Below are 24,089 nucleotides of genomic sequence, written 5' to 3'. Positions count from 1 at the left end.
GCTCCCTCCTGTACATATCTGTCTTTATACTAGCACCATACTTATTTGATAATGAACTACAGCTTTCTAATATATTCTAAAATCAGAAACTGTGATGCCTCCCTCTTTATCCTTCTTTCTCAAGATTGATTTGGCTCTTCAAGGATGAGTATTTGCTACAAGAAATAAAACACTGATTTGGACAAGTTACTAAACTTCTATGAAGTTAGGTTTGTTTTGTTTCCCTGTAGATAAAAAGATCACTTCCTTCATCAGTTTGTTGGGACCATAAAAAGAGAAAATTTAGTAATCGTCTGAGTACCATGCTGGCCTGGGTCCAGGCTTATCCCATAATTAGAAGCTGTTTTTCTCATGCACTACCAGGCTTTTCTGATGCCATGCGTTGCCCCAGGGAGCTGAGCTCACCTACTCGCCTACAGTCCTGGGGAAATAACCCCATGGGCCCGTTCTGCATTCATGTGTGCTCTCCCGTTTCAGAGCCCTCCTGGAAGAAGGCAAGGCCACAGTGCCCCGTCTGGCAGAAAGACTTACCACCGAGCTCATCTTCCACATCAAAGTGAGTCAAGGGTTGGCTGTAAGTTCTAAGAATTGCAACCTGCCCAAGTCACTCTCTTGGTCATGAGTGGGCTAAGATGCTGCACTGAATGGCCCAAAAGAGCAAACAAACAAACCCATTCTGAAAACTAAATATCTCCCGGTCAGAGGCTCACAGAGGAGCTTCTGAAACAGGGAAGGAGCAGCTGCATAATCTTGAAACAAAAAGCTGACTCAGTGAGTTTGGGGGAAGCAAAAAGAGAAACTGTAACAACAGTTCAGCGTGTAAAAAAGAATGAACACCAAATTAGCAAATTATTTTTTCAATAGGTTTTTAACACTTCTTAGAAATCAAACATTTCTCCATCCTCAAACTTGTAAGAAATACATGTTCAGTGTTAACTGATTTTCAAAAATGGACAACTGTAGATTAACTTCCCGTGGTGTCATTAAAGATGAACACATGTGGTTTAGTGTCTCCTGAGACAGAGAATATTTGTAGGGCTTGCCTAGAACTGTGTATGTGAGGTTCACAACATGGCAAGACTGGAGGGTAACCCTTTGAGCAAAGGTGGTCCCAGAGCCTGGGTTCCAGTCCATGCCAAACTGCGTCTCAGATAAAAGCCATAAATACTTTTGAGCCAGGGAACATATACTCAAAACATGCAGTTGGAAGGAGGCAGTGATTTGGAAATGGTCATGCACACAAGAATCTCCTAGAAATTTTATTAAAACTCACATTCCTGGGCTCCAAACCCAGAGTTTCTGCATCAATGGGTCTCAGGCGGGGCCTGTGAACTTGCACTTGTAAGGTCCCAAAGGATCTAGGGAACACACTTTGAGAAGTACTGATGCTAGTGGAATCAGTTTGCAGAAGGAGACTTCAAAAGATATACCCCTGTCTAATTGAAAAAATATATCTTTTTGCAAAAGGTGATGCACTTTTTAAAAAAGATTTTATTAATTTTAGAGAAAGGAGAGAGGAGAGAAGGGGAGGCAGGAGGAGCAGGAAGCATCAATTTGTAGTAATTGCTTCTCCTATGTGCCTTGACTGGGAAAGCCCAGGGTTTCGAACCAGTCACCTCAGCATTCCAGGTCGACACTTTATCCACTGCACCACCACAGGTCAGGCAAGATGTTGCATTTTGATAACACATTTCTCAACATTTAAATATTTGACTTTAAAATTTGTAATACTTTAATTTTTTAAATTTATACCAAGATTCAATTATGGTAATTATAATTTGAAATACCAAAATTTTTTAATACATTTCTGCCTATAGATACAGTCTAAAAGAAAGAGCTTGTGAGAAGTTATTAATTCTTAGTCATCACCTTTATCATCATTTTAAGTAGCCTCAACAAACTACCTCACTCTCTCTCTGTCTTTTTTTTTTTATTAAGTGGGAGACAGGGAGGCAGAGAGGCAGACTCCCACATGTGCCCCAACCAGGATCCACCCAGCAAGCCCTCTATGGGGTGATACTCTACCCATCTGGGGCTGCTGCTCTGTTGCTTGGCAACTGTACTATTTTAGCACCTGAGGTGAGGCCATGGAGCCATCCTCAGCACCTGGGCCAACTTGCTTGAACCATTCAAGCCATGACTGCAGGAAAAGAAGAGAGTGAGAGAGAAAAAAAAGGGGGAAAGGGAGGGTGGAGAAGCAGATGGTTGCTTCTCCTGTGTGCCCTGACTAGGAAGTGAACCTGGGACTTCTACACACCAGGCTAATGCTCTACCACTGAGCAAACCAGCCAGGGTCTAACAAACTGCCTCTAAATCCTAATGCACTATCCTGCCAGGTTGGCTGCAGGGACCTTGGACACTAAGGCAGAAATCGGGGTTTCTGCTCATGTAGGTGTCTTTACCTGCAGCATTTGTCTGCATGGGCTTTGGAGGTGTTGGGCAGGATGCAAATTTGAGCTTTGCCACTTCCTAGCTCAGCAATGATATCAAGCACTCTGCCTTTCTGAGCCTTAGGTTTCTCTTGTAAGAAGAGGCAATGATGCCAGGGGCTTTTCTGCAGTATGAGGCTTCACTGGGTTATGGAGGGCCTGGGATGATGTGGGGCTGACACACAGCCCTCTATGGTGCCGCTCTAGGTCCTTCCTCCTTGTCTCTGTTATCATCATTGGCATCATTGATTGGTTAGGACTGCCGAGTCTGACACCAACACCCCAGATGTGTCTTCTACCAAAGCACCCTTTATCAGTTTATAACCTTCAAATCATCCCCAACAGCACATTTTACTAAAGAAGGCTTACATCATATTCAAGTGTAACTGTTCCCAAAATACAAAATGCTTGTCCAAACCAAACAAGAAACAACTGTCTATCTTCCGAGTCCTCCACTCTCCCACTGCATCGCAGAACCACAGACTCACAGACATTCCAGCTGTGGTGCATCCCCAGAGCATGCAAAGCCCTCCTTGGGCTCCTTAACAGACCTTCACTTCAACAAGCCTCACACAGTAATGGAAATTCTGCATCCCCTCGGAATGTTTGCAAATGGGATTCTGCTCATATACCCCAAATGTCTGTCAGCTAATTTCAAGCTATAGTGTTTCATTGTTTGCTATTTATTTTATTCAGAAATCACTCCCGTTGTTAGAAAATCAAATAAGGGAGAGCCACCAGAGTGCGACTGAGGAGCTGCACCAGTATGGGGAAAGCATCCCTAGCAACGACGCTGACAAAATGTTCTTTCTGATTGAGGTGAGGATTTGCAGGGACTCCACGTGACACCTAAGCACAGAAACTGGCCTCTCAGGTACTGGGTCCCTTTAGATGGCCTCATCCTTCCAGGTGGCCCAGTACATCTTCAGGGTGCCCTCTCTGCTTCCGACCTGTGTCCTGCCAGGAAGCTTGTTCTGCCCCCTCCATTGTCACATGGTAGTTGAGGTGGTTGGGTGGGTGAGCTCAGGTCCCAGCCCCCTCCCCACCACATACTGCTGCCCTAGTTCCCTGCTCTTTAATATGATTGTGGCACAGATTAATGACTTTATCTCATTTTCAGAAAATTAAAATGTTTAATCAGGACATCGATAAGTTAGTAGGAGGAGAAGAAGTTGTAAAGGACAAGGAGACCCGCCTATACAACAAACTCAGAGAAGAGTTTCAAAACTGGGTACTTGTACTTGCAACCAACCGCCAAAAGGGTGAGTCCTCGGACCGCGCTGCCCCTAAAAGCGGTGTCTGGCACATAAAAAGCGCTCAAAGCCAACATGCCCACACCACAGACACTGGGCCCCTTAGTCGTCCATAACTGCTTCTCCGCCACCATTAACATGATGCCTTACCCTCACCAACTAAAAAAACAACTCCTCCTCCCAACTTTCTTCTTCTGTCTTTGTTTTGAGGCTAGAAATTCTGCTTATCCCACTTCTTCCTTCTTGTTGCCCCTAGTCCCAGACCAGAGAGGTCAAGGCTTGGGTAAGAATCTCCTTGCTCTGCCTATCAGAGTTCTAATTTCCATTCTGCTCCAGCGTGTGTATGTGTGTGTGTGTGTGTGTGTGTGTGTGTGTGTGTGTGTGTGTGTGTTGCATCTTTGTTTGTATTGGCACATGATAAAAACAGCACTGCTCATTTCCATGGTAGAATTCCTCCAACCCTAATCTGGCTAAATTTTTGAGAGACCTGTAAGTGAAATAAGAACATATAATTTTCAGTTTCATTGAAAAAATCAGATTATTTTATTTTTATTTTATACAGTGAATGGAAGGGAGACAGAAAGACTCCTGCATGTGCACTGAACCAGGATCCACCCGGCAAGCCCACTAGAGGGCGATGCTCTGCCCATCTGGGACGTTGTTCCATTGCTCAGCAACTGAGCTCTTCTTAGCGCCTGAAGTGGAGGCCATGGAGCCATCCTCAGGGCCCAGGGCCAACTCACTCCAATTGAGCCATGGCTGCAGGAGGGGAAGAGAGAATGAGAGACAGAGAGAGAGAGAGAGAGAGAGAGAGAGAAGTTAGAGGGGGAGTGGAGGAGAAGCATATTGTTGCTTCTCCTGTGTGCCCTGACTGGGAATCGAACCCAGGACATCCAAAAACCAGGCCAATACTCTACCACTGAGCCAACTGGCCAAGACCTCAGATTTTTTCTTTTGACTATAAACATTAAACTTCACTCTCAGGGTGATGATGAATCTCAATTAAAAGACTTTTTTAAAAAAATAAGATATTGTTTCTTAAAAGTCACTATCAGACCATGTATTTTTATTATTATTATTACAAGAACTCCATGTTCTTGCCTTAGGGCATATCCAGTAGGTAAGTAAGATTTAAAATGTTTTTACCTTTAAAATGTCTATGGTTTGTTTTCTGTCTCAGTTAAAAATATTATTCATGAAGAAGTCTCAAAATATGACAAGCAGTATCGTGGCAAAGAACTTATTGGGTTTGTCAGCTACAAGACATTCAAGACCATTGTGCAGCAGTACATCCAACAGCTGGTGGACCCGGCCATCAACATGCTCCAGCAGGCTGTTGGTGAGCGTCTCTCACGAGTGCCTTCCCCAGAGCATGCAAAGGGACCTTCTCAGTACCTTCCATGGGGCTCCGTAGCTTGGAGGGAATGGACTTATCAAACACAGCCTTCAGGTCTTCTTTGCCCGTTTTGGGGAGGAGGGCAAGAGTGTACGTGAGCTCCATCTAATCAGACCCAACCCTCCACGCAGATGCTAACCCTGGGAGATCACATACTCGGTGAGAGGACAGGAAATTAATGGGACCTGCTGAGAGTGGGTGGTGGTGATGCATTCTGTGTCTCCCTGGGGCCATGTATCATCCCCTCCGTCTTTCTTGGTCTGTAAATCTGAGAAGCATAGCCTTTGAATAGGGTCATGTACCATCATCTCCCCCCACCCCATATCTTTAAAACCCATTTTATTTCTGCGTGCAGTTTACTAATGTTTGGGTTTTTTCCTTTGGTCAGAAATCATCTGGCAAACTTTCACTGACACAGCCAAAAAACATTTTGGTGAATTTTTCAACCTTAATCATAGAGTCCAGGTAAGTACCCACAGTTTTCCTGCTGGTCACCTGTACTGGTTTATCTAGGTCTCACCTATGAATGCAGGCGGATCTGTACTGTCATTTGGAAATGCGAGGCCAGGTTTATAATTGCAGGTGTGCTGGACTGACGACTCAAGCAGCATCTGCTGTTTTGTTTCCGCTCAGGCTTTGGTGGGCACTCCCTGGGAGAAGTGCCTTCTAGCATGTGACCCTGCTCTCCCTCGTAATTTCCTGCAGCATGTCAGGGCACACCTGAACATATGACTGTCCCTGTTGACTGGCTGGTATTTTGGGTCTTTTTCCTACACAAGGACAGCATTGTCCCTGTCCAAAATTTTTATTAGCTTGATGTAAAAATATAGCCACAGCTGTTTCCACTTAGCAATTTAACATCTCTCCCTGAATCCCACTCTCAGTAAGAAAAGGAGAGGGTTTCTAGGTAAAAATCCTCCTCTGCCCGGGCTTAGGCTATGGATCAGAATCTCATCCCACAACCTCGTTGAGGTGAGCAAGAAAAAGAGATTCCGTACTTCATTTCTCCTTTCACCTCTTTTGCCTGTTGGTGAAAACTAAATCTCACTTCTGAGTTCTCCAGCTTGCCAGGGTCAGTGTGTGAGTCCCAGGGTGCCTTACCTTGGGTAGGTGACATGCCCGGTCCTTGATCGTCAGATGTATGCCTTCCTACCTGGGCTTCAGTTGTTGGCCCCCTGGGCTCCCCATTTTACCAATACAGGGGTGGCTCCTCTGAGCTCCTCCTAGCCAGGCCAGGACACAGAAGCACTCTGCTCCATGCCCAGGCCAGCCTGGGGTCAAGGACACTCCAGACCCACTAGGGCAGCGGTTCTCAACCTGTGGGGCGCGACCCCGGCGGGCTTTAGGCGACCCCTGTGTTTTGGTCGTTCGACCCCCGCCGGGGTCGCGACCCACAGGTTGAGACCCACTGCACTAGGGCCTCCTCCCATTGGTGCCATCCTCAGATAGCTAAGAAGCCTCACCATAACTCTCTGACTTGTGGGCGCTCCTGGAACTCTTCGAGGCCACCAATCCAGACATTCCCCTCCACCATTATACTCTGCTCCTCCTGAGCTTCATCAGAACCTCCTATGTCCCTCCTCCTGGAAGGGATACACAGGGCTTTCTGCTTGCAGGCCCCAAACCTGCAAGCGGGTATGACACTTACATTGTTATTTTCCAAATATACTCCAAAAAAAGAAGAACCAGCCCCTGTGAAACTCATAGGCTCATCCTTTCTCTGTCTGTCTGTCTGTCTTTCTCTCTTTGTCTCTGAAAGCAGTCTCTGCCTTCAATGTATAAAAAAGTCTGTACTTCTTAATCCCTTCACTTTTTTTCACCCATCCCTCCAACCCCCATCCCCTCTGGCAACCATCAAGTCTGTTATTTGTGTCTATGATTATGTTCTATTTTGTTTATTTGTTTTGTCCTTTAGAATCCACATATAAGTAAAATCATACTGTATTTGTTATTTTTAATGATCTATGTGAATTTATAATTTCAGAATGTAAGAATCATGGTTAGTCCATACAATACTTTTGTACAAGTTAGAAACAGGCATTTTCCCCTCAGGACACTTCATTGTTCATCTTTCAAAACAATTATCATAATATAATGATTTTGTTGGAACAAAAGAATTTCCTACCAACTGCAAGATAATTGTTGAAATAAAGATACTGATCCACACACACACAAAAAAAGTCTGTTTGAAACTCAAAAGCCAAGACATGACTTTTCCCCACTATGTCATCCGTTCCTTTCCCATAATGCCTCTGACTGTGTGGTTGACACTGCAGTCACAAGATTTCTGGCAAAGATATCAAGCTGTTATCCCACTGTGTTCATTAGAATCCTATCCCACTGGGGTCATTCCTGAAAAGTTAGATTCAGGCTAACTAGAGAGAGAAGAGTGACAGACATAAAAATGTAAACTGAGCCACAGTCGCGGAAGCAGAAAGGCAGTGATGTGAATAAATGGAGGTCAGGGCAGAGAGAAAGAATGGGTGGAAACAGGTGGGACTGGCATGGGAAAAAGGAGGCCTAACAAAATGATCGAGGAGGACTGCTGCCGACCAGTGGGGCTAGTAATTGTCTAGGTCCTGAGTGAGAATGATGCGGAATGAAGAAATAAACTCGGAGAGAAAAAGGATGGGATTGGGAGGTCTCTGCACAGCCCATAGCTTGCAAGAGCGAGTCTCCATCCCTAAACCGCATTATTTATAGGGCAGAGCAAAGTCATTAGCAAATCAAAGATATCTCTGATACAAAGTCACATTTCCAAGGCAACCCAAGAATTCTCCCAAGTATAGAAAACTGCCTCCAGTCTCTCTGAGGGACACGGAGGATAGGATGAGTAAAAACAATCCAGCATCACAGCTAACATGGAGGTTGTGGGGAAGAACTTAGCCTTTAGCAACTTAACCAAGCAAGTGAGGTGGGAGGTTGGGCAGACTGTCAGCTTACTGCCAGTCCCCCACACCTCTGTCCCCCAGAAACCTAAACCGCAAGGACCCTGTCAGCTTGCAGTCTCCAACAGAGGACTGCAACAAAGGATGAAACGGGAGTTTCTGAAAGTCACCATAAAGTCTCAGGCTGCCCTGAATGGAGAGCTATGTGGGTTAGAGCATCATCTCAATACACAAAGGTTGCCCATTTGATCCCCGGTCAGGGCACACACAGAAACAGATCAATGTTTCTCTTTCTTCCTCTCTCTCTCTTTCTCTCTCTCTCCTTCCCTCTCTCTGAAATCAATAAATAAATTTAAAAAATAAATAAAAATGTAAAAAAATAAGGCCACAGGCCTCCTTTGACCTGAAATTATTTTTAATTCTGTGTCCATCATCGTAGTATTTTCTAAGTAGTTTCAACAACAGTGGGGCAAAGAACAAGCAGTGATCTGCTTCTCTTTCTTCTCCAACCAGAGCAAGATTGAAGACATAAAAACCAAACAGGCAGAAGCAGCAGAAAGTCTGATCCGCCTTCAGTTCAAGATGGAGCAGCTGGTTTTCTGTCAAGACCACATGTACAGCATGATCCTGCAGAAAGCGCGGGAAGAGACTTTTAACCCGCTCCAGCAGGTTGCACAGACTAATTCTTCAAAGGATCTGTCTTCTGTTTCCTGCTTCACTGAGATCGGGATGCACCTGAATGCATACTTCTCGGTGAGTGTGGGCGCACGATGGCCTGTGCTGGGCGGGCCCCATTGAATTACTTAACTGAGCAAAAAGGGAGGGGCCACTGCTCTGTAAACTACTCACATATTATCTCAAATACAATATTGCAGAAACTCTTATCAAGACACCTTTAATTAATTTGCCCCAAGTCAGATTCTCCATGTGGCAGAGCATGGACTCAAAAGTAATTCCAGCCCCAAAGTTCTTTATATTTTGTTATGCCTGAAGTACTATTGTAAGAATACAGCACAATGCAACAAAAATACGACTAACCTGACTGGTCATAATTTAGTTTTCCTTGATGTTTAGAAAGTATTCAGGTCTTAGAAGTACTTGAAACACACCAGCTTCACAAAACAGGAATGAAATTCCTTTCCCTAGATTTTGGGACCCAATCATCTTCATGGTTTCTAGGCACGCCCTCAATCCACAGACTAAAGTATTAAGGCACACAAAAAGGGAGGTAGCTTTTACACTGCAAAGAAGCCCAACTACGGAAGCCTTTTCCTAATCAGATAAAAGGCCAGCTGACCCGATGTGGATGCCAGCTGCCAGGTGAACTGGATATGCCTGGGAAGGGGGGCGTGAGGCGAGGATGAAGCAGGTTCTGATCTGCTCTCAGAACAGGGCCAGGGAATCACAGGCCAGGAGGTCTCTACAGAAAGGTGGGTGGGGAACAGTCAGGGGAGGAGCCCCTGGGAAGGCTGGGATGCCCGCAATGTGCTCTGGGTTTGCTAGCCTTCAGGTGGGTTCTCAGTGCCAGACGGAACACCTGGGGAGTAAAATCAGGCAGCTCAGACAGAAGTTTCTCATGGTTTGATACTGAACACGGCAGTGGGGTGGACGGCACCACCAGGACTCAGCAAAGTGACCAAATATGCATCTAGAACCCCAAGGCTTCTCTCTGCAACCATAGGTCTTAGGCCCAGAACCCTCCAGCTGATCCTTCTTACCCCCTCTTCCAGGAAGCCAGCAATCGTCTTGCCAACCAGATCCCATTCATAATTCAGTATTTTATGCTCCAAGAGAATTGCGATCACTTGCAGAAAGCTACGATGCAGATACTACAGGATAAAGATCAGTCTTCCTGGCTGCTCCAGGAGCACAGCGAGACCACCAACAAGAGGAGATTCCTCAAGGAGAAGATTTCCCGGCTCACACAGGCACGGCATGCCCTCTGTCAATTCGCCTGTTAAAAAGGGGAGAGAGATGGAAGGGCCACCATACTCTGGGGTTTTATCTTATACGTGTTCATTGTCAGGGGAGGTGATGCAGGGAGTGGCTCCTCATTTGGGGCCAGCCTTTTCTGTTGCAACTGTCTGTCCCTCTTCGCTGTACTGCCCTCAGCACCAGAGTTTAGATCTGAAGTCCCCATGGCTTGGAGTTGTTGTCTCCACCTCTCCTCTTGAGCAGCTGTCTCTCTGGTCCTTGGACCCGTAAGCCTCCCATTGCAGCTATCATTCTTTGTTAATTTGTCGCCCCACACACACCCATCAGATAATGAGAGCCTGGAGGGGGAATGTCAGTGTTACAGTCTTCTTCTGTATTCCAGAACCTTGCTTGGCTCCTGGTGCACAGTAGCCACTTGGTAACTGATAACCTCATTGAACAAACACATGGAGGTTACCTGAGGCCATGGTGTCATCAGATTTTGGTTGTTGGGGATAGTGTCCCTTAGCTGGTCACCTTCAGACGAGTTTGGTCATGCCACCTGCTATAATCGTGTTTCCCAGCCTCCTGCTCACACACACACCCAGGAGAAACAGGCCTGAACAATACAACAATTCTACTATTGATCTTTATTGTTTTCCATTACTATGTTGTTTTTTTAACACTTTTTTATTGAGTTTATGGGGTGACATTGGTTATAGGTGAAGTCTTAAAGGGAAATTTAATAAAAATATTTTTAAAGAAAATTATAAAGCTTTACACAAGTGGTCATCTCTAGATTGGAGAATTACAGCTACTTTTATTTTCTCCTTCACGCTAAGCGATGCCTAACTCATAGAAATTTCGGGAGGGTGAAGTGAAACGATTTCCATAAACTACCTATCCCAGAGCACATGTTCCAAAATGCCAGCAAGTCTTCCCTCCGTCAAAGAAAGATCTCTTTTTTCTTTTCCTCCAGGTCCACACAGCAGCCCTCGCTCCTGACGCTCTTCCGCCTGCTCTTACGTTTAGGTCTTTAAGACTTTTTGAGTCAATGTTTGTGCGTTGTGTTAGAGAAGAGTCCAATTTCATTCTTTTGCATGTGGATATTCAGCTTTCCCAGCCTCATTTGTTGAAAAGACTGTCCTTTCCCTCATTGGCCTTGCCATCATTGTCAAAAATAATTTGACCAGACATACAAGTGTTTTCATAAGGGCTCTCCATTCTGTTCCATTGGTCTGTCTGTCTGTCTGTCTTTAGACCAGTACCACAGTTTTGAGAACTGTGACTTTGTAGTAAGTTTTGAAATTAGAAATGTGAGTCCAGCTTTGTTCATCTTTTTCAGAATTGTTTTTGGCTATTTGTGGTCTCTTAAGATTCCACATGAATTTTAAGAGGCTGTCTTTTCTCTGCAAAAAAAAAAAAAAAAAGTTGAGATTTGACGGGAATTGCATTAAATCCATAGGTCACTTTGGGTAGTATTTGCACCTTAAAATAATAAGTCTTCTATTCCCTAAACACAGGGTGTCTTTCCATTTACTTATGTCTATTTTAATTTCTTTATGCCACGTTTTGTAGTTTTCACCCTACAATGCTTTCACTTCCTCAGTTAAATATTTTGTTCCTTTTGATGCTATTGTAAATAGCATCAAACTGTTCTCTTTATTTTCTTTTCATATTATTCATTATTAGTCTACAAAAATGCAATTGATTTTCATGGGTTCATTTTGTATCTTGCCACTTTGTTAAATTCATTTATTCATTATAACAGTTTTTGGGGGGGAGGAAGGGAATCTTGATGCTTTCTACATATAATCTCATATCATCTATCAACAGAGATGATTTTATTTTACTTTTTTATCTAGCCTAATTGCTCAGGCTAGAACTGCCAACACACTGGTCTTCTACCAGCTTGTTTAAATTTATTTCTAGGTAGTTTATACTTTTTGATGCAATCATAAATGGGGTTGTTTTCCTAGTTTCTCCTCTGATTACTGTGACAAGTGTATAGGAATGTCACAGGTTTCTTTTTTACGTGTTGAAGGAAAGTAGCAAAGTGGGGATCCTTGTCTTATAAGTTATTCTGGTTTTAACGAACTTTTGTCATATTGAAGGTAAAGATGAAGAGAATTTATAAGATAAAACACTGGTCTTAGTTTAGATATTCTTCACCTTTTTTTTTTTTTAAACTTAGTTTTTCTCCCTTATTTTCTATACAAATCATCTGTAGTAGAGCTGAAGAGAGGAAGCATATCTCTTCTAATTATAAATATTGTGAAAACAGTCTGGGAAAAATAAAGCTTGATACTTAATATTTATTCCATAAATTGTATATTCAACCCTTCCCTAAATGTTCAATATGTTTCACATATGTATATACACACAGACACATACACATACACACACTATCTCAACCAAAAGTTCACACTGACCACCTTAGGACTAATCCCAAAACCCAGGTTTGAGGTGTCCTGGGAAGAGGCTTGGGGCCTGGTGTATGAGTTTCTGGAGGCTGCATAACCAAGGGCCACAAATCAGATGGCTTAAAGCAACAGAAGTTTGTTCTCTCACAGTTCTGAAGGCCAGAAGTGTAAAATCAAGGTGTTGGCAGGTTGCTTCCTTCCAGAGCTCAGCAGGAGAAATTCTCCTGGGCTTTCTTCCCACTCCTGGTGGCTCCTGTTGTTGGTTTTCCTTGGTTTGCCGCTGCATCACCCCAGTGCCCCCTCTGTCTTCATCTGTCTTCACATGGTGTCCTCTGTTCCCTACAGCAAAGCCCCCTTTCCTTTGACCTTTAAATATACCAGTCATTTGATCTGGAGCTCACCCTAAACCAGGATAATCTCATCTCCAGGTTCTTAAATTAATGACATCTACAAGGACACTACTTCTAAATAAGATCAGCTTTATAATTTTGGGGGATTTGGACTTGGACATGTCCTTTACGGGGACACAGTTGTCTCAGTGGGTCAGAGTATGGAGCTGGGTGGATGGCCTATGTTTTCGTTAGAACAAGCTAACTGCTACAAGAAACACTCTCTGTGGGTCAACACAAGTGTATTCTCCACTCACATCACAGCAGTTTAAGGTGGGCTGGCAGGGTCCTGAGCCACTCAGGCCCTTAGGGCACCAGCCTCCCTCCATCCATTGGCCCCAGGTCAACAGGACCCGTTTCCATTTCTGATTAGCTGTGTGATTTGGGGCAAAAGAATCCACCTCTCTGAGTCTCCATATCTTATTTGGTTGGTGTTTGTGATATTGGAGGTTATGTATGTAGAGAAATTAGCCTAGTGCCTGCCTGACAGGGTCAACATTCCACAGATGCTCCATAGCCAAGAGGTGGCATTTTTAATACAGAGATGTTGCATTGGGGTCTCTCCACAAAACCATAAAGCAGAGAGCCCAGTTGCAGCAGAGAAAGAATGAAACAGCCTGAGTTGGAATGTAAAAAGACTTGATGGAACAGGCTGAGCTGTTTCCTATAACCCTCTGGGGAGAGGACCTGGAAAGGCAGGTGAGGCGTGCGACTGCCTCCGCCATAGGAACAATGAACTTCTACACATTTATCATCCGGGGAATGCCAGCAGAATGGCTGGTCCTGTCCCAGAAAGATGATTTTGGAATGGCCACTGAACTTCCCCCTCAGTGACTGCTCCCTGGGCCACATGTACACCAAGGCACAACACAGGGCTTTCGACTCAGCTCCTCACTAGGTGGCCTGGGGAAACACATGCTGGCAAAGCCAAGCCTGGAACTAGAAGACCAGAAAAACAGCAACCTTACAGTCACCAGTCCTCTTGCACTTGAATTGCAAACGAAACACCTGGAGAATCCCCTTAAAATGTGGATTGATTCATTGATCTGGGGTGGCCTCAGATCCTGAAGCCAATGCTGCTGATTCAGGGACCACCCTTTGAGAAGCTCTGGTCTAGGTCACAAGCACAAAGAAGAAAATGAAACTGGGTAAATGGCAGCTGACCCTGGACTGATGCTCCCGGCAGGACAGAGGGGGCTCTAGGCGGAGGAGTGCTGCTGTACCTGTTAGCTGGACCGCCACTGACAAGGGCGCATTATTCTGGTGCTTAAGGGCTGTCCCTCAGCCCTGTGCCCTGCTCTGACACGGTCTTCCAGTGGATCTGATAGAACCGTATCCAGGCTCCGCCAGACGTCTAAGCGACAGCCCTCAGCCTCCTCCGGGCTCCACCCCTCCTCCCCGCACGCTCCCTCGTCCTCGGCTCCGCCTCTTCCTTCTCAGATCCTGAATTTAAGAACCTAACTAGAGTGACCTCATCTGACTTGCCTTTCTGCGAATCAAGGAAGAGAAATGAAACTGAAACTGAATATAGTTGATTAGGAAATGGGGGAGGAGAGGCCCACAGGAGACTAAAGGAAACAGAGAGACCTGGGGAAAACCTTCAGAGGACACCTTCTGCAGACCCAGAGCCAATTCTTTTCTTTCTTTCTTTCTTTCTTTCTTTCTTTCTTTCTTTCTTTCTTTCTTTCTTTCTTTCTTTCTTTCTTTCTTTCTTTCTTTCTTTCTTTCTTTCTTTCTTTCTTCCTTCCTTCCTTCCTTCCTTCCTTCCTTCCTTCCTTCCTTCCTTCCTTCCTTCCTTCCTTCCTTCCTTCCTTCCTTCCTTCCTTCCTTCCTTCCTTCCTTCCTTCCTTCTTCTCTTTCTTCTCTTTCTTTTCTTTTCTTTCTTTCTTTCTTTCTTTCTTTCTTTCTTTCTTTCTTTCTTTCTTTCTTTCTCTTTCTTTCTTTCTTTCTTTCCTTCCTTCCTTCCTTCCTTCCTTCCTTCCTTCCTTCCTTCCTCCCTCCCTCCCTCCCTCCCTCCTTCCTTCCTTCCTCTCTCTCTCTCCTTTCCTTCCTTCCTTCCTTCCTTCCTTCCTTCCTTCCTTCCTTCCTTCCTTCCTTCCTTTCCTTCCTTCCTTCCTTCCTTCTTTTTGTTCCTCTAGAAACATTTATTGAAACACTATGCCAAGAACTATACTGTATTCCAAGTGCAACAATCAATACCAGGGACCCCTGCCCCACTCCACTGACACAGCCTAGTGGCAGAATAGGGTTGTAGAGTTGCTGAGTTCAAGTCAGTGTAATGCAGCCGTGCCTCATGGGCTGGGGTGGAGAGAGCACGGGGCTCCCATGGAGCAAGTGAGTGCACTAGGCCTAGAGAAGGATGCAGGTGGAAGGCTGGGTCCTGGAAAGGAGCCAGTGCACAAAGCAGAGCTATCTAACAAGAGAAGGCTAGCCCCCAGGGCCAGGTCACCCCAGGGCCCTCACAGCCTTGCAGGTCCACAGCTGTGCTGTATAACAGTTGAGCTGCTTGCACTGAATCAAGTTTCCTTCTTCACCACACCTCAAATTGGAAATTCCTGTGTGCATTGCAGGGACAATGATGATTGACAGCTATTACTGTATTACTACTGAATCATGCCCCAGACATGCCCCCTGGGCTCTTTAGGGAACTACCATACTTTGTTCACATTAGAAACAGTAAGGTGCCAAAAGCTTGGGAGACACTCTGAGAAGCCCAGAGGCAACACATTTTGGGAGGTATTTACTCCTACTGAGAGTGAGTGGCTCCTTCAATTTGGTGCCTTAGGCACCTCACTCACCTCCCAGCCCTGACTCTGGGTTGGCTGTGGCTCTTTCTGAATTCATTGAGCCACTGGGGAGCCTCCCTCGGTTTGAAGAAGCAGTGCCATTTGTCAGAGAGAAGTCCTCGGTCCATGCCTGCTTTGCTCACACTTGCCCTGGATTTCAGCAGCACTTTTTCCCCTTTAGAAGCCCTGGTGTATCCTGCGCACAGCACACCAGGAAATGGTCACTCTTGTTTTGAAACTAGGAGGTAAGTGAAGGTGTGAAGGGGATCAAAGTTTTTACTATCCTGAGGCTGCCTTTTGGGATATTGCTTTATATATATATATGGAGGAAACGCAGAGATAGACTCCCATATGTGCCCTGACCAGGATCCACTGGGCAAGCCCATTAGGGGGTGACACTCTGCTCATCTGAGGAGTTGCTCCATTGCTCAGCAACTGTGCTCTTCTTAGAGCCTGAGGCAGAGGCCATGGAGCCATCCTCAGTGCCCAGGGCCAACTTGCTCCAATTGAGCCATGGCTGCAGGAGGAAAAGAAAGGGAGAGAGAGAAGGAAGAGAGGGAAAGGCGGAGAAGCAGATAGGCACTTCTCCTGTGTGCCCTGATCGGGAATCAAACCCAGGAGATCCACATGCCAGGCCAACGCTCTACCACTGAGCCAATTGGCCAGGGCCAGAATATTGCTTTTAAGCTGGTTGTTTAAAAACAAAAGCTTCAGAAAGAACCTTTACCTTCCTCCTTTCCACCTGATAGATTCAAATGGAAAGGCCACCTCCAGGAAGGAGATCTTAGGATGTTCACCTTAGTCTGGTTTGAATTAAGCATGGTAAACAGAGGGCTCCAGACAAGACCTGCTAGCTAGATACCCACCATGTCCCACTGTTTCTGGGTTGCCCCAGCAAGAATTTGCCCGCCATGTGTGTTCTGCTCCTCCTCAACTACCTATAAATCATCCGTCCTCACTTTTGAAATCTAAGACATTGTTCTACCCCTTTCCTCCTTTTTCCAAAATGTCATGTATACCCACTGTCGCCTAGCTGTCTGGAATTTTCATGCTTATGTGAATTCCCCATGCTCGTGTATTGGAATTTGATTTTCTCATGTTAATTTATCTTACCCAGCTAGAAGAACTTAAAAGGTAGGAGAAGATGTATTAATTTTTTTAGCCCCCACAGAGGAAAAGTTGTGGATTTTTTTTAAGCCCCAACACATAAAAGGTCTGACAAAAGTTTCTCATTAATAACTGGGAGAGCAGGAGTCCTTCCACCAGGCAACCCTGGATGGCATTGTCCAGACCCCAGCAACGAACCCTGCAGAACAAGGTGGACCTCAGGCTGCACTGTGGGGACTCTTCTTCTCCTTCTCTTGTCAGAGTGGGAGGTGAAGGGCTTTTCCTGACCCCAGACTTGGAGCTAGGCTTGGTTTGGGGCCTTTGAGTGGGGTAGGGGTAACGCTTCCTAACCACAGGAGTCTTCTGGAGGGCCTTATTGTTAGGGACTCTGAGCTGAGCTAAGGATAATGGAGGTAGTGTATGCCCTTCCCAAAGAGAAATGTTACGTCCTGTTCAGAGTCCCCACAGGGAGGGTCACTCTTGAGTGAGCCTGACCGCAGTCCCCACTTCCCCCCTAGTTCCACTCCAGAAAAATTAGATGACCCAGGGAAGCTTGAGGTGTGCAAAGAGATTGGGAGGGGAGGCAGGGGGCGTGGGTGTGCAGGGGTCAGGGGAGATGGAGGAAGATGCCATTAATATAAAAATGCTTGAGCATCCCTGCTGATGCTGAATTAACCTCCGGGAATCTTCAACAGGACTTTGAGACCCTCAATTATTGTCAATGCATCTGCTCAGAGATCAGGGGTTTAGGGCTCTAAGTTCAAGACTACGTTCAGTTTTGGATGATGTTAGATTCAGGGAGTACTGACATGCTGGGGCTGCCAAGAGTGTACAAGGTCCCTGTGACGCTGAGAACAAAGAGTTCAGCAACATCCTGCATTGAGTCAGAGACCCTTATCAGAAGTTTATGTTTGAAATTCTCCACTGAGTAATACCCCCCTGTAACTGCGCACGACCTCCCTAGCCAATGACTAACAGCCACATCAGCTTCTGTATGATGCTTGCTCATCCTAAATAGCCACCCTATAAAAAGGAGCCATTTTAGAAGTTCGGGGCTGCAGTGTGCCCCCGTGTGGGTTAGCTGCAGTCCTTATGCAGGTTTGGGGGGCTGCAGTCCCTGCGCAGTTTGTTGGCTGCGCAGGTTTGGTTGGCTGCAGTGCCCTAGTCTCTTCGGAGGCGTGGGTTGCCTGCAGTCCCTGCGCAGGTTTGGGGGGCTGCAGTGTTCCCCTGTGTGGGTTACCTGCATCCCTGTGCAGGTTTGGGGGGCTGCAGTGCTCCTTTGCATGGGTTGCCTGCAGTCCCTGTGCAGGTCTGCAATAAAACTTATAAAATTTACTTTGGGTCTGCTGTAGTCTCTCTCGCTGGGATGTAACAGATGGAGGCCCCCAGTGAGATTAGCCGTGTAAGACCCCTCCTCATGGAGTGGGCTGCAGCAGACATTGGTAGCTGGCCAGCCTCCAGCAGTTGCCATTTGGAAACTGAATTTGGCTGATTTGAAACCTTTGGAGTCTTGAGACTGTTTAGTAAATAAGCTTCCTCTTTGAATATTTGGAAACAGAGCTCTGGTTAGAAAAAGGTGTAGTGGAGCAGGCGGGACGCCACCTGATTTCTCCCCACCCGGTTGGTCAGTCGGAGAATACAGGACGCTGCCTTCTCCCTTTGGTTTTGTTTTAGAAGTTTTGTTTGTTTTGTGTGCATATTTGGTTTGTTTGTCTGCTACCAGGATGGCCAACTTAAGAGCAGACTGGCCAAACCAAGGATTGCTAGATCCATAGAAAACATAGAGAGTCTAGCATACTATCACCAGCTCCCACCTGCAGGCAGGTGGCACAGTCAGTATGCAGCCCAGTATAGCAGCAGAGGTAGAGAAAGAAAAGGCAGCCAGGCTGCAGCTGGCTGCAGGAGAAGTGGCAGGCTCCCCTCACAGTTTCAGGCACTTGCCCCTCCTCCTTGGGCACCAGCTCAAGGGCTGAGCCACTGCTTAGTCAGGCAAAAGATAACAGTGCAGTAAGCTAGAGGTTATCTGTTGTTGTATTCCCAATTTTGCTCTCTTAGTCAAGCCCCTCAGTGAGATCTTCTGAGCATGGCTTTTAAGGTCTATAATGACCAAGGAAGTAACAGAAAAGGCAAATAAGGCCCAAAAGAAGTCAGGAAATACCAACTTTTGGCTCCAGCGCCCTAAGGGGCTTCATAGCTTTCATCAAGGCCCTGCTCCAGAGTGGAAAGAAAGGTCATTGAACTAAAGCCTGCCAGGCTTCCAGTCCCACTGGTTGACACACCTGTGCTGTGGAAAGAGGGACATGAGAAGGTAAGCTGCCCCCTTGCTCCATGGAGGGAGGGTTCAGTCTCTTCTAGCCCTGCTCCAGCTACCTGTGACCTGACCTTGCCCAGCATGCTGGGAATTGCCACTGAAGGCCTAAGGACATCGTTCAGGAGCCTAAGGTATTTCTTCCAAGTAGCAAATAAGCTAATAACACAAGGGCCATCTACTATGCCTTGCTTGAATATTTAAGTTTTATTTATCCCTCAAAGATCTCTACTGTGGGTATTGACAGTCTGGTTTTATTGCTTTATGTTTAATGTCTCCTTTATTTCTCTTATCTCAATGTCCCATGCCTATTATAGGCTGGGACCTGCTGCTAATTCCAGCTAGAAGCAGAAGTCACTAGGACTTAAACTCTAACTGCAAAGTGTAGAAATGTAACACCCTTTCCCTAAGTACTTACAGGTTTTATAGGTTACTCAGCAAACTGTTCAAAGACTGTCCAAGAGGCACTTCTAGCAGTACACCACCCAAGGACTGACTCCCACCTAGACGGGTCCAGACACCATGAACCTGACCACTCCCACTACTGCCAAGGTAGAAGGCATACCCGCCTGGGTCCACCACAGCCGGCTTGAAGCTTGCAGTCCCAGCAGAGACACCTTTGTGGACAGCGAAGACTGACCCTGCCAACCCTTGTAAGCTGACCCTGAGAAGGACAGCATGCCCTGCTTCAGCCACAAACCAGAAGTTAACTGGTCCACGTATGGAGACTTTGGGGAGGGAGGGAAACTAAGGTAAAGGAAAGCCAAGTAAGTCATCTTAAGGTTTGATGCATGTACTGCTATGAGTCATACAGAAAGGGAGTGTAAGTCCCTTGGCTGAGAGAGAAGCTATAAGGTAAATGAAAGTTATGTATGTGCTCATAGCTACCACTATAGAATAATCTGTGAATATTGGTCATGTGTCCAATAGGCTGCTTAGGAAAAGGACACCTCCAAAAAGCAATCTTTAAAAGAGGATTACTTAGTACTAACTTAGTATTTGCTGAAAGTTAAGGTTTTTAAAAATCAAGAGTTTTGACTAGAAAGGAATTGTATGGTTTTGATAATAGAAGGTATAAGGTGTACAGGTACTTTTGAAAAGGAAAGGAAAAAGTAAGTTGTTATGAAGGCCAGTTATTCCTGGATAAGAAAGTGCATAAAAGTTGAAGGTTTATGTAAGTTGCAGAAGGTTTGTGTAAGTTGCAGAAGGTTTGTGTAAGTTGCAGAAGTTAGTACAGAGAAGAAAAATACAAGGCAGAAAGAAATTAGTCCGTAAAGCTTGTAGTACTAAGGGCACACTATCAGCGTGCCAGCACATACTAGGGAGGACCCCTGACCTAATTAGCTTATAGCTACAGCTAAAGTAGAAAATTCTCATGAGCCCCAGCCTTATACCATTCTCCCCACTGATGAAGAATCAAGGATTTGATTTATGCCCAAAAGAGATGGGGGAATGTTAGATTCAGGGAGTACTGACATGCTGGGGTTGCCAAGAGTGTACAAGGTCCCTGTGACGCTGAGAACAAAGAGTTCAGCAACATCCTGCATTGAGTCAGAGACCCTTATCAGAAGTTTATGTTTGAAATTCTCCACTGAGTAATACCCCCCTGTAACTGCGCACGACCTCCCTAGCCAATGACTAACAGCCACATCAGCTTCTGTATGATGCTTGCTCATCCTAAATAGCCACCCTATAAAAAGGAGCCATTTTAGAAGTTCGGGGCTGCAGTGTGCCCCCGTGTGGGTTAGCTGCAGTCCTTATGCAGGTTTGGGGGGCTGCAGTCCCTGCGCAGTTTGTTGGCTGCGCAAGTTTGGTTGGCTGCAGTGCCCCAGTCTCTTCGGAGGCGTGGGTTGCCTGCAGTCCCTGCGCAGGTTTGGGGGGCTGCAGTGTTCCCCTGTGTGGGTTACCTGCAGTCCCTGCGCAGGTTTGGGGGGCTGCAGTGTTCCCCTGTGTGGGTTACCTGCATCCCTGTGCAGGTTTGGGGGGCTGCAGTGCTCCTTTGCATGGGTTGCCTGCAGTCCCTGTGCAGGTCTGCAATAAAACTTATAAAATTTACTTTGGGTCTGCTGTAGTCTCTCTCGCTGGGATGTAACAGATGACTCAGGCCTTTTAGAGTCGCGGTTCTGCAACAGCGCATCCGAATTCTCTGAATAGCCTGATAAAGCTCTAGGAGCCAGGCAGGCGCCCGGGGCGCACATTTGGAGAGCCTGGGGAGGCTGCAGCTCTGCGCGGAGCTCAGCGGCAGCTAGCTGGTCGGTTTCGTTTCTAAATCCACTGGCCCCTCTGGCCCTCCAGGTTCGAGGAATTTCTTTTCTCCGCGGATGGAGATTGGCCGAAAGCGAGGGCGGTTAGGTTTCATTTCTGAGCCTATGACTGGGCAGTGCCGTTTCTCGCGGCCTGGGCGGGCCAGGAGCCAGGGGCGTAGCCTGTGCTGCATAAAACAGAGGAGCGGCGGGCGGGCGGGTAGCACTCGGCGCTGCGAGGGGCACAGGTGAGTGTCGAGGGGTGTTCCGCTGGCTGCAGAGACCAGGGCTTCGGGGTATGGGCTTTGCGAGGGGGCTAGTCGTGATAATAGCAATAGTCATAATAATATTAGCTGTGTTCGCTGAGATCAGAGCACACTTAACTCTACTAAAGACCTGCAGGCTGCTAAGGCTCCTGGGTGACCGATCAAAACTGGCCCCCGTTTGCCTAACCGGCGCTTTTCTGCAAACACTTTACTTAAATTAGTTCCTATTTCTTGTCTTGACATGTTTACGTTGAGTTGATGTGGATGACAATTGAGAGACTTATTAAGGGCCTGGATTCAGGATTCATTGAGCACCTTTTCTAAACCAGACCCTATGCTGGCGTGACCAGACAATACTAAAAAAAAAAAAAAAAAAGAGGAACGAAGGAAAAAAAGGACACAAAACTCTGGCCAGTTGGACCTAGGGAGAGTTAAGTGTTGTCCCATCTGCAGACAGAAGCAGAAGCAGTAGTAGCCTCTATGAAAGAGATAAAAAAGAAACACCACAGAGCCATTAAAATGTGAAATGTGTTGGAGGCAGAAAGTGATTCTGACCCCCAACGACTGGTGTTCTCTTTTACGGATTGGGAATTTTTTAAATTAATAAATTTAAGTTAATACCTTCTGGCATCTCTAAAGCCATAAATAAATGTAATTGCAGTTCCTGAACTGAATGCTTGTCTGTAGAGGACCTTAGCATCCAGAGTAGACAAGGCCTGCATAGTCACATAGAATCATGACCAAAAACAACAACAGCGCAAACACACACACACACACACACACACACACACACACACACACACACACACAAGAATGGACAGAGGTGGATTAAGGTCTGTTGAGGCCCAGAGCACAGCCACGCAGAGCCTATGCAGCGTAGTATGTGTATAGTATGCAGCATAGTAATGAAATAATCAAAATAAGTGAATATAAACATACTCTCAGGTTTTCCCACTGATTATAAACTTGCAGGTAATTAAAATTGCATAATGAAACCAAACTTGGTGTGATTAGAAAAAAGCGTAAAGTTGGGGTTTTGCAGGGTCCTTCAGAAGTCGGGCCCAGGGCTTGCACCCCGTGTGCCCACCATTAAATCTGCCTCTGGGAATGGAATGTATTTATAAGTACATTTCCTGGGACCCTCTGAGCACAAAGTATTGCCAAAGGCACGGGGTTAGGGATTTAATTTCCAGATTGCAAAATTCCATGGTACTCTAAAATTGATTGCCTTTCAGGATCACCTTTCTCCCTCTTTACAAATGCATCCCTGTCTCCTTTTTGTTTTTCTAACCTTGCCCCTTGAATATTGTACCAATATTGAAAAAGATTGTGTAGCTCTTGCGGGGTGGGTCCTGTGAAAAGAAGCACAGAGCAAATCAGCAAAAAAAAAATCATTGATTCAGGCAGTAAATTTACAGCAAGGTTCTGGCCTTATTCATTTGTCTCAGAATTAAAATACTCAACATTTACGAAAAGGATTCCGGGAACTATGAATTGGCTTTAAAGCAGGTCCCCACTGTCACCTCTGTCCTCACTGCATTTGTATTATGGGCAGCTATGGGGATGTACCTGAATGAGAACTCTGACTTATTTGCCCGAATTTTTGTCTAATTCATATGTTTTGCATGATTTCAAGGAAGTGTTGGGGAACAACACTGCATTTCTGTTCAACTCATCGACATTACATTATTTATGACAAAGAGGATATGTCACAAGCAGATATTTTGTAACATTTCAAATCAAGGAGAAATATTTTTATTTACTTTTATCCATGATTATTAGATGTATGAAATTTAATATTTAGAGACTTGTGGTCCCAGAAAATTTTTCAAATGAATTTCAAATATATTCGTGTATATATATATATGTGTGTGTGTGTGTGTGTGTGTGTGTGTGTGTATATGGTCTACCGGAAAGTTCTGTCTGTTTCTATCACAAGTTTCAACACATAAGCACGTTTATTTGGCACATATGTGCCTCTCTATTTTTATCACTTAATGTATACATACTGACGTAGCAAATTAACTAAAACAAAGTTGATTCACGTTAGTCTTATGTGTGAAGCAATAGTGTACTCATGGCTACTGATAAAGTTCATTTACGCCACTGTATTTTTACGAATTTCAACAAGGAATAAATGCTACAGAAGCATGTAGAAATTTATTGAAAGTGTTTGGTGAAGGTACAGTTTCTGATAGGACATGCAGAAGATAGTTCGAAAAATTCGAAACGGGTGATTTCGACCTTTCTGATAAGCCACGTTCTGGGCGACCATCTTTGATCGATGACAATGTTGTTAAGACCATGTTGGAGCAAGATCCTTTTCTGACAACATCGGAGATCGCAGAAACGCTTAATTCAGCTCAGCACACCATTTTGGACCATATTCGGAAGATAGGATTGGTGTGGAAATATATTATTTAATAAAGTTTATTGACGGTAAGAAAAATTTGTATTTTGTTTTATTCCAAAAACGGACAGAACTTTCCGGTAGACCTTATATATATGGAGAGAGAGAGAGAGAGAGGGAGGATGCAGGCAAGTATGATAAAGTGGTCAATTAAATGCTTTTAAATAAAATGAATAACATTAAGATATACTTATGTGGGAAAAATGGGAAGAAAATATGAAATCAAGGATCAAAAAAGATAGAATAAATGACTTGGAGGTGATATATTCTTTTAAAC

General features: G+C 45.3%; 2 protein-coding genes across 6 annotated transcripts in view; both read left to right on the top strand.

Annotated features, from left to right (window-relative positions):
* MX2 (MX dynamin like GTPase 2) overlaps nt 1-10,647 on the top strand; it is a 38,140-nt gene extending 27,493 nt beyond the window's left edge. For both annotated transcript variants that reach the window (XM_066370150.1, XM_066370149.1), the window contains exons 8-14: nt 478-556; nt 3,126-3,248; nt 3,550-3,691; nt 4,863-5,021; nt 5,467-5,543; nt 8,480-8,719; nt 9,697-10,647. In XM_066370150.1, the coding sequence (XP_066226247.1) occupies nt 478-556; nt 3,126-3,248; nt 3,550-3,691; nt 4,863-5,021; nt 5,467-5,543; nt 8,480-8,719; nt 9,697-9,927 (1,051 nt within the window). In that variant the 3' untranslated portion in view covers nt 9,928-10,647. The remainder of the gene's footprint in view (nt 1-477; nt 557-3,125; nt 3,249-3,549; nt 3,692-4,862; nt 5,022-5,466; nt 5,544-8,479; nt 8,720-9,696) is intronic.
* Nucleotides 10,648-21,258: 10,611 nt separating this feature from the next.
* MX1 (MX dynamin like GTPase 1) overlaps nt 21,259-24,089 on the top strand; it is a 28,962-nt gene continuing 26,131 nt past the window's right edge. For 2 of the 4 annotated variants that reach the window (XM_066370152.1, XM_066370151.1), the window contains exons 1-2: nt 21,354-21,384; nt 23,039-23,107. In XM_066370152.1, coding sequence (XP_066226249.1) covers nt 23,095-23,107 — 13 coding nt within the window. In that variant the 5' untranslated portion in view covers nt 21,354-21,384; nt 23,039-23,094. Of the gene's footprint in view, nt 21,385-23,038; nt 23,108-24,089 lie in introns of all 4 variants that reach the window. The other 2 variants (XM_066370154.1, XM_066370153.1) reach the window with 1 other exon arrangement.

This window comes from Saccopteryx leptura, chromosome 2, assembly GCF_036850995.1.
Source record: "Saccopteryx leptura isolate mSacLep1 chromosome 2, mSacLep1_pri_phased_curated, whole genome shotgun sequence".
Lineage (NCBI taxonomy): Eukaryota > Metazoa > Chordata > Mammalia > Chiroptera > Emballonuridae > Saccopteryx > Saccopteryx leptura.
Note: the sequence above shows the minus strand (reverse complement) of the source record. Positions and strands in the feature narration are given on the sequence as shown.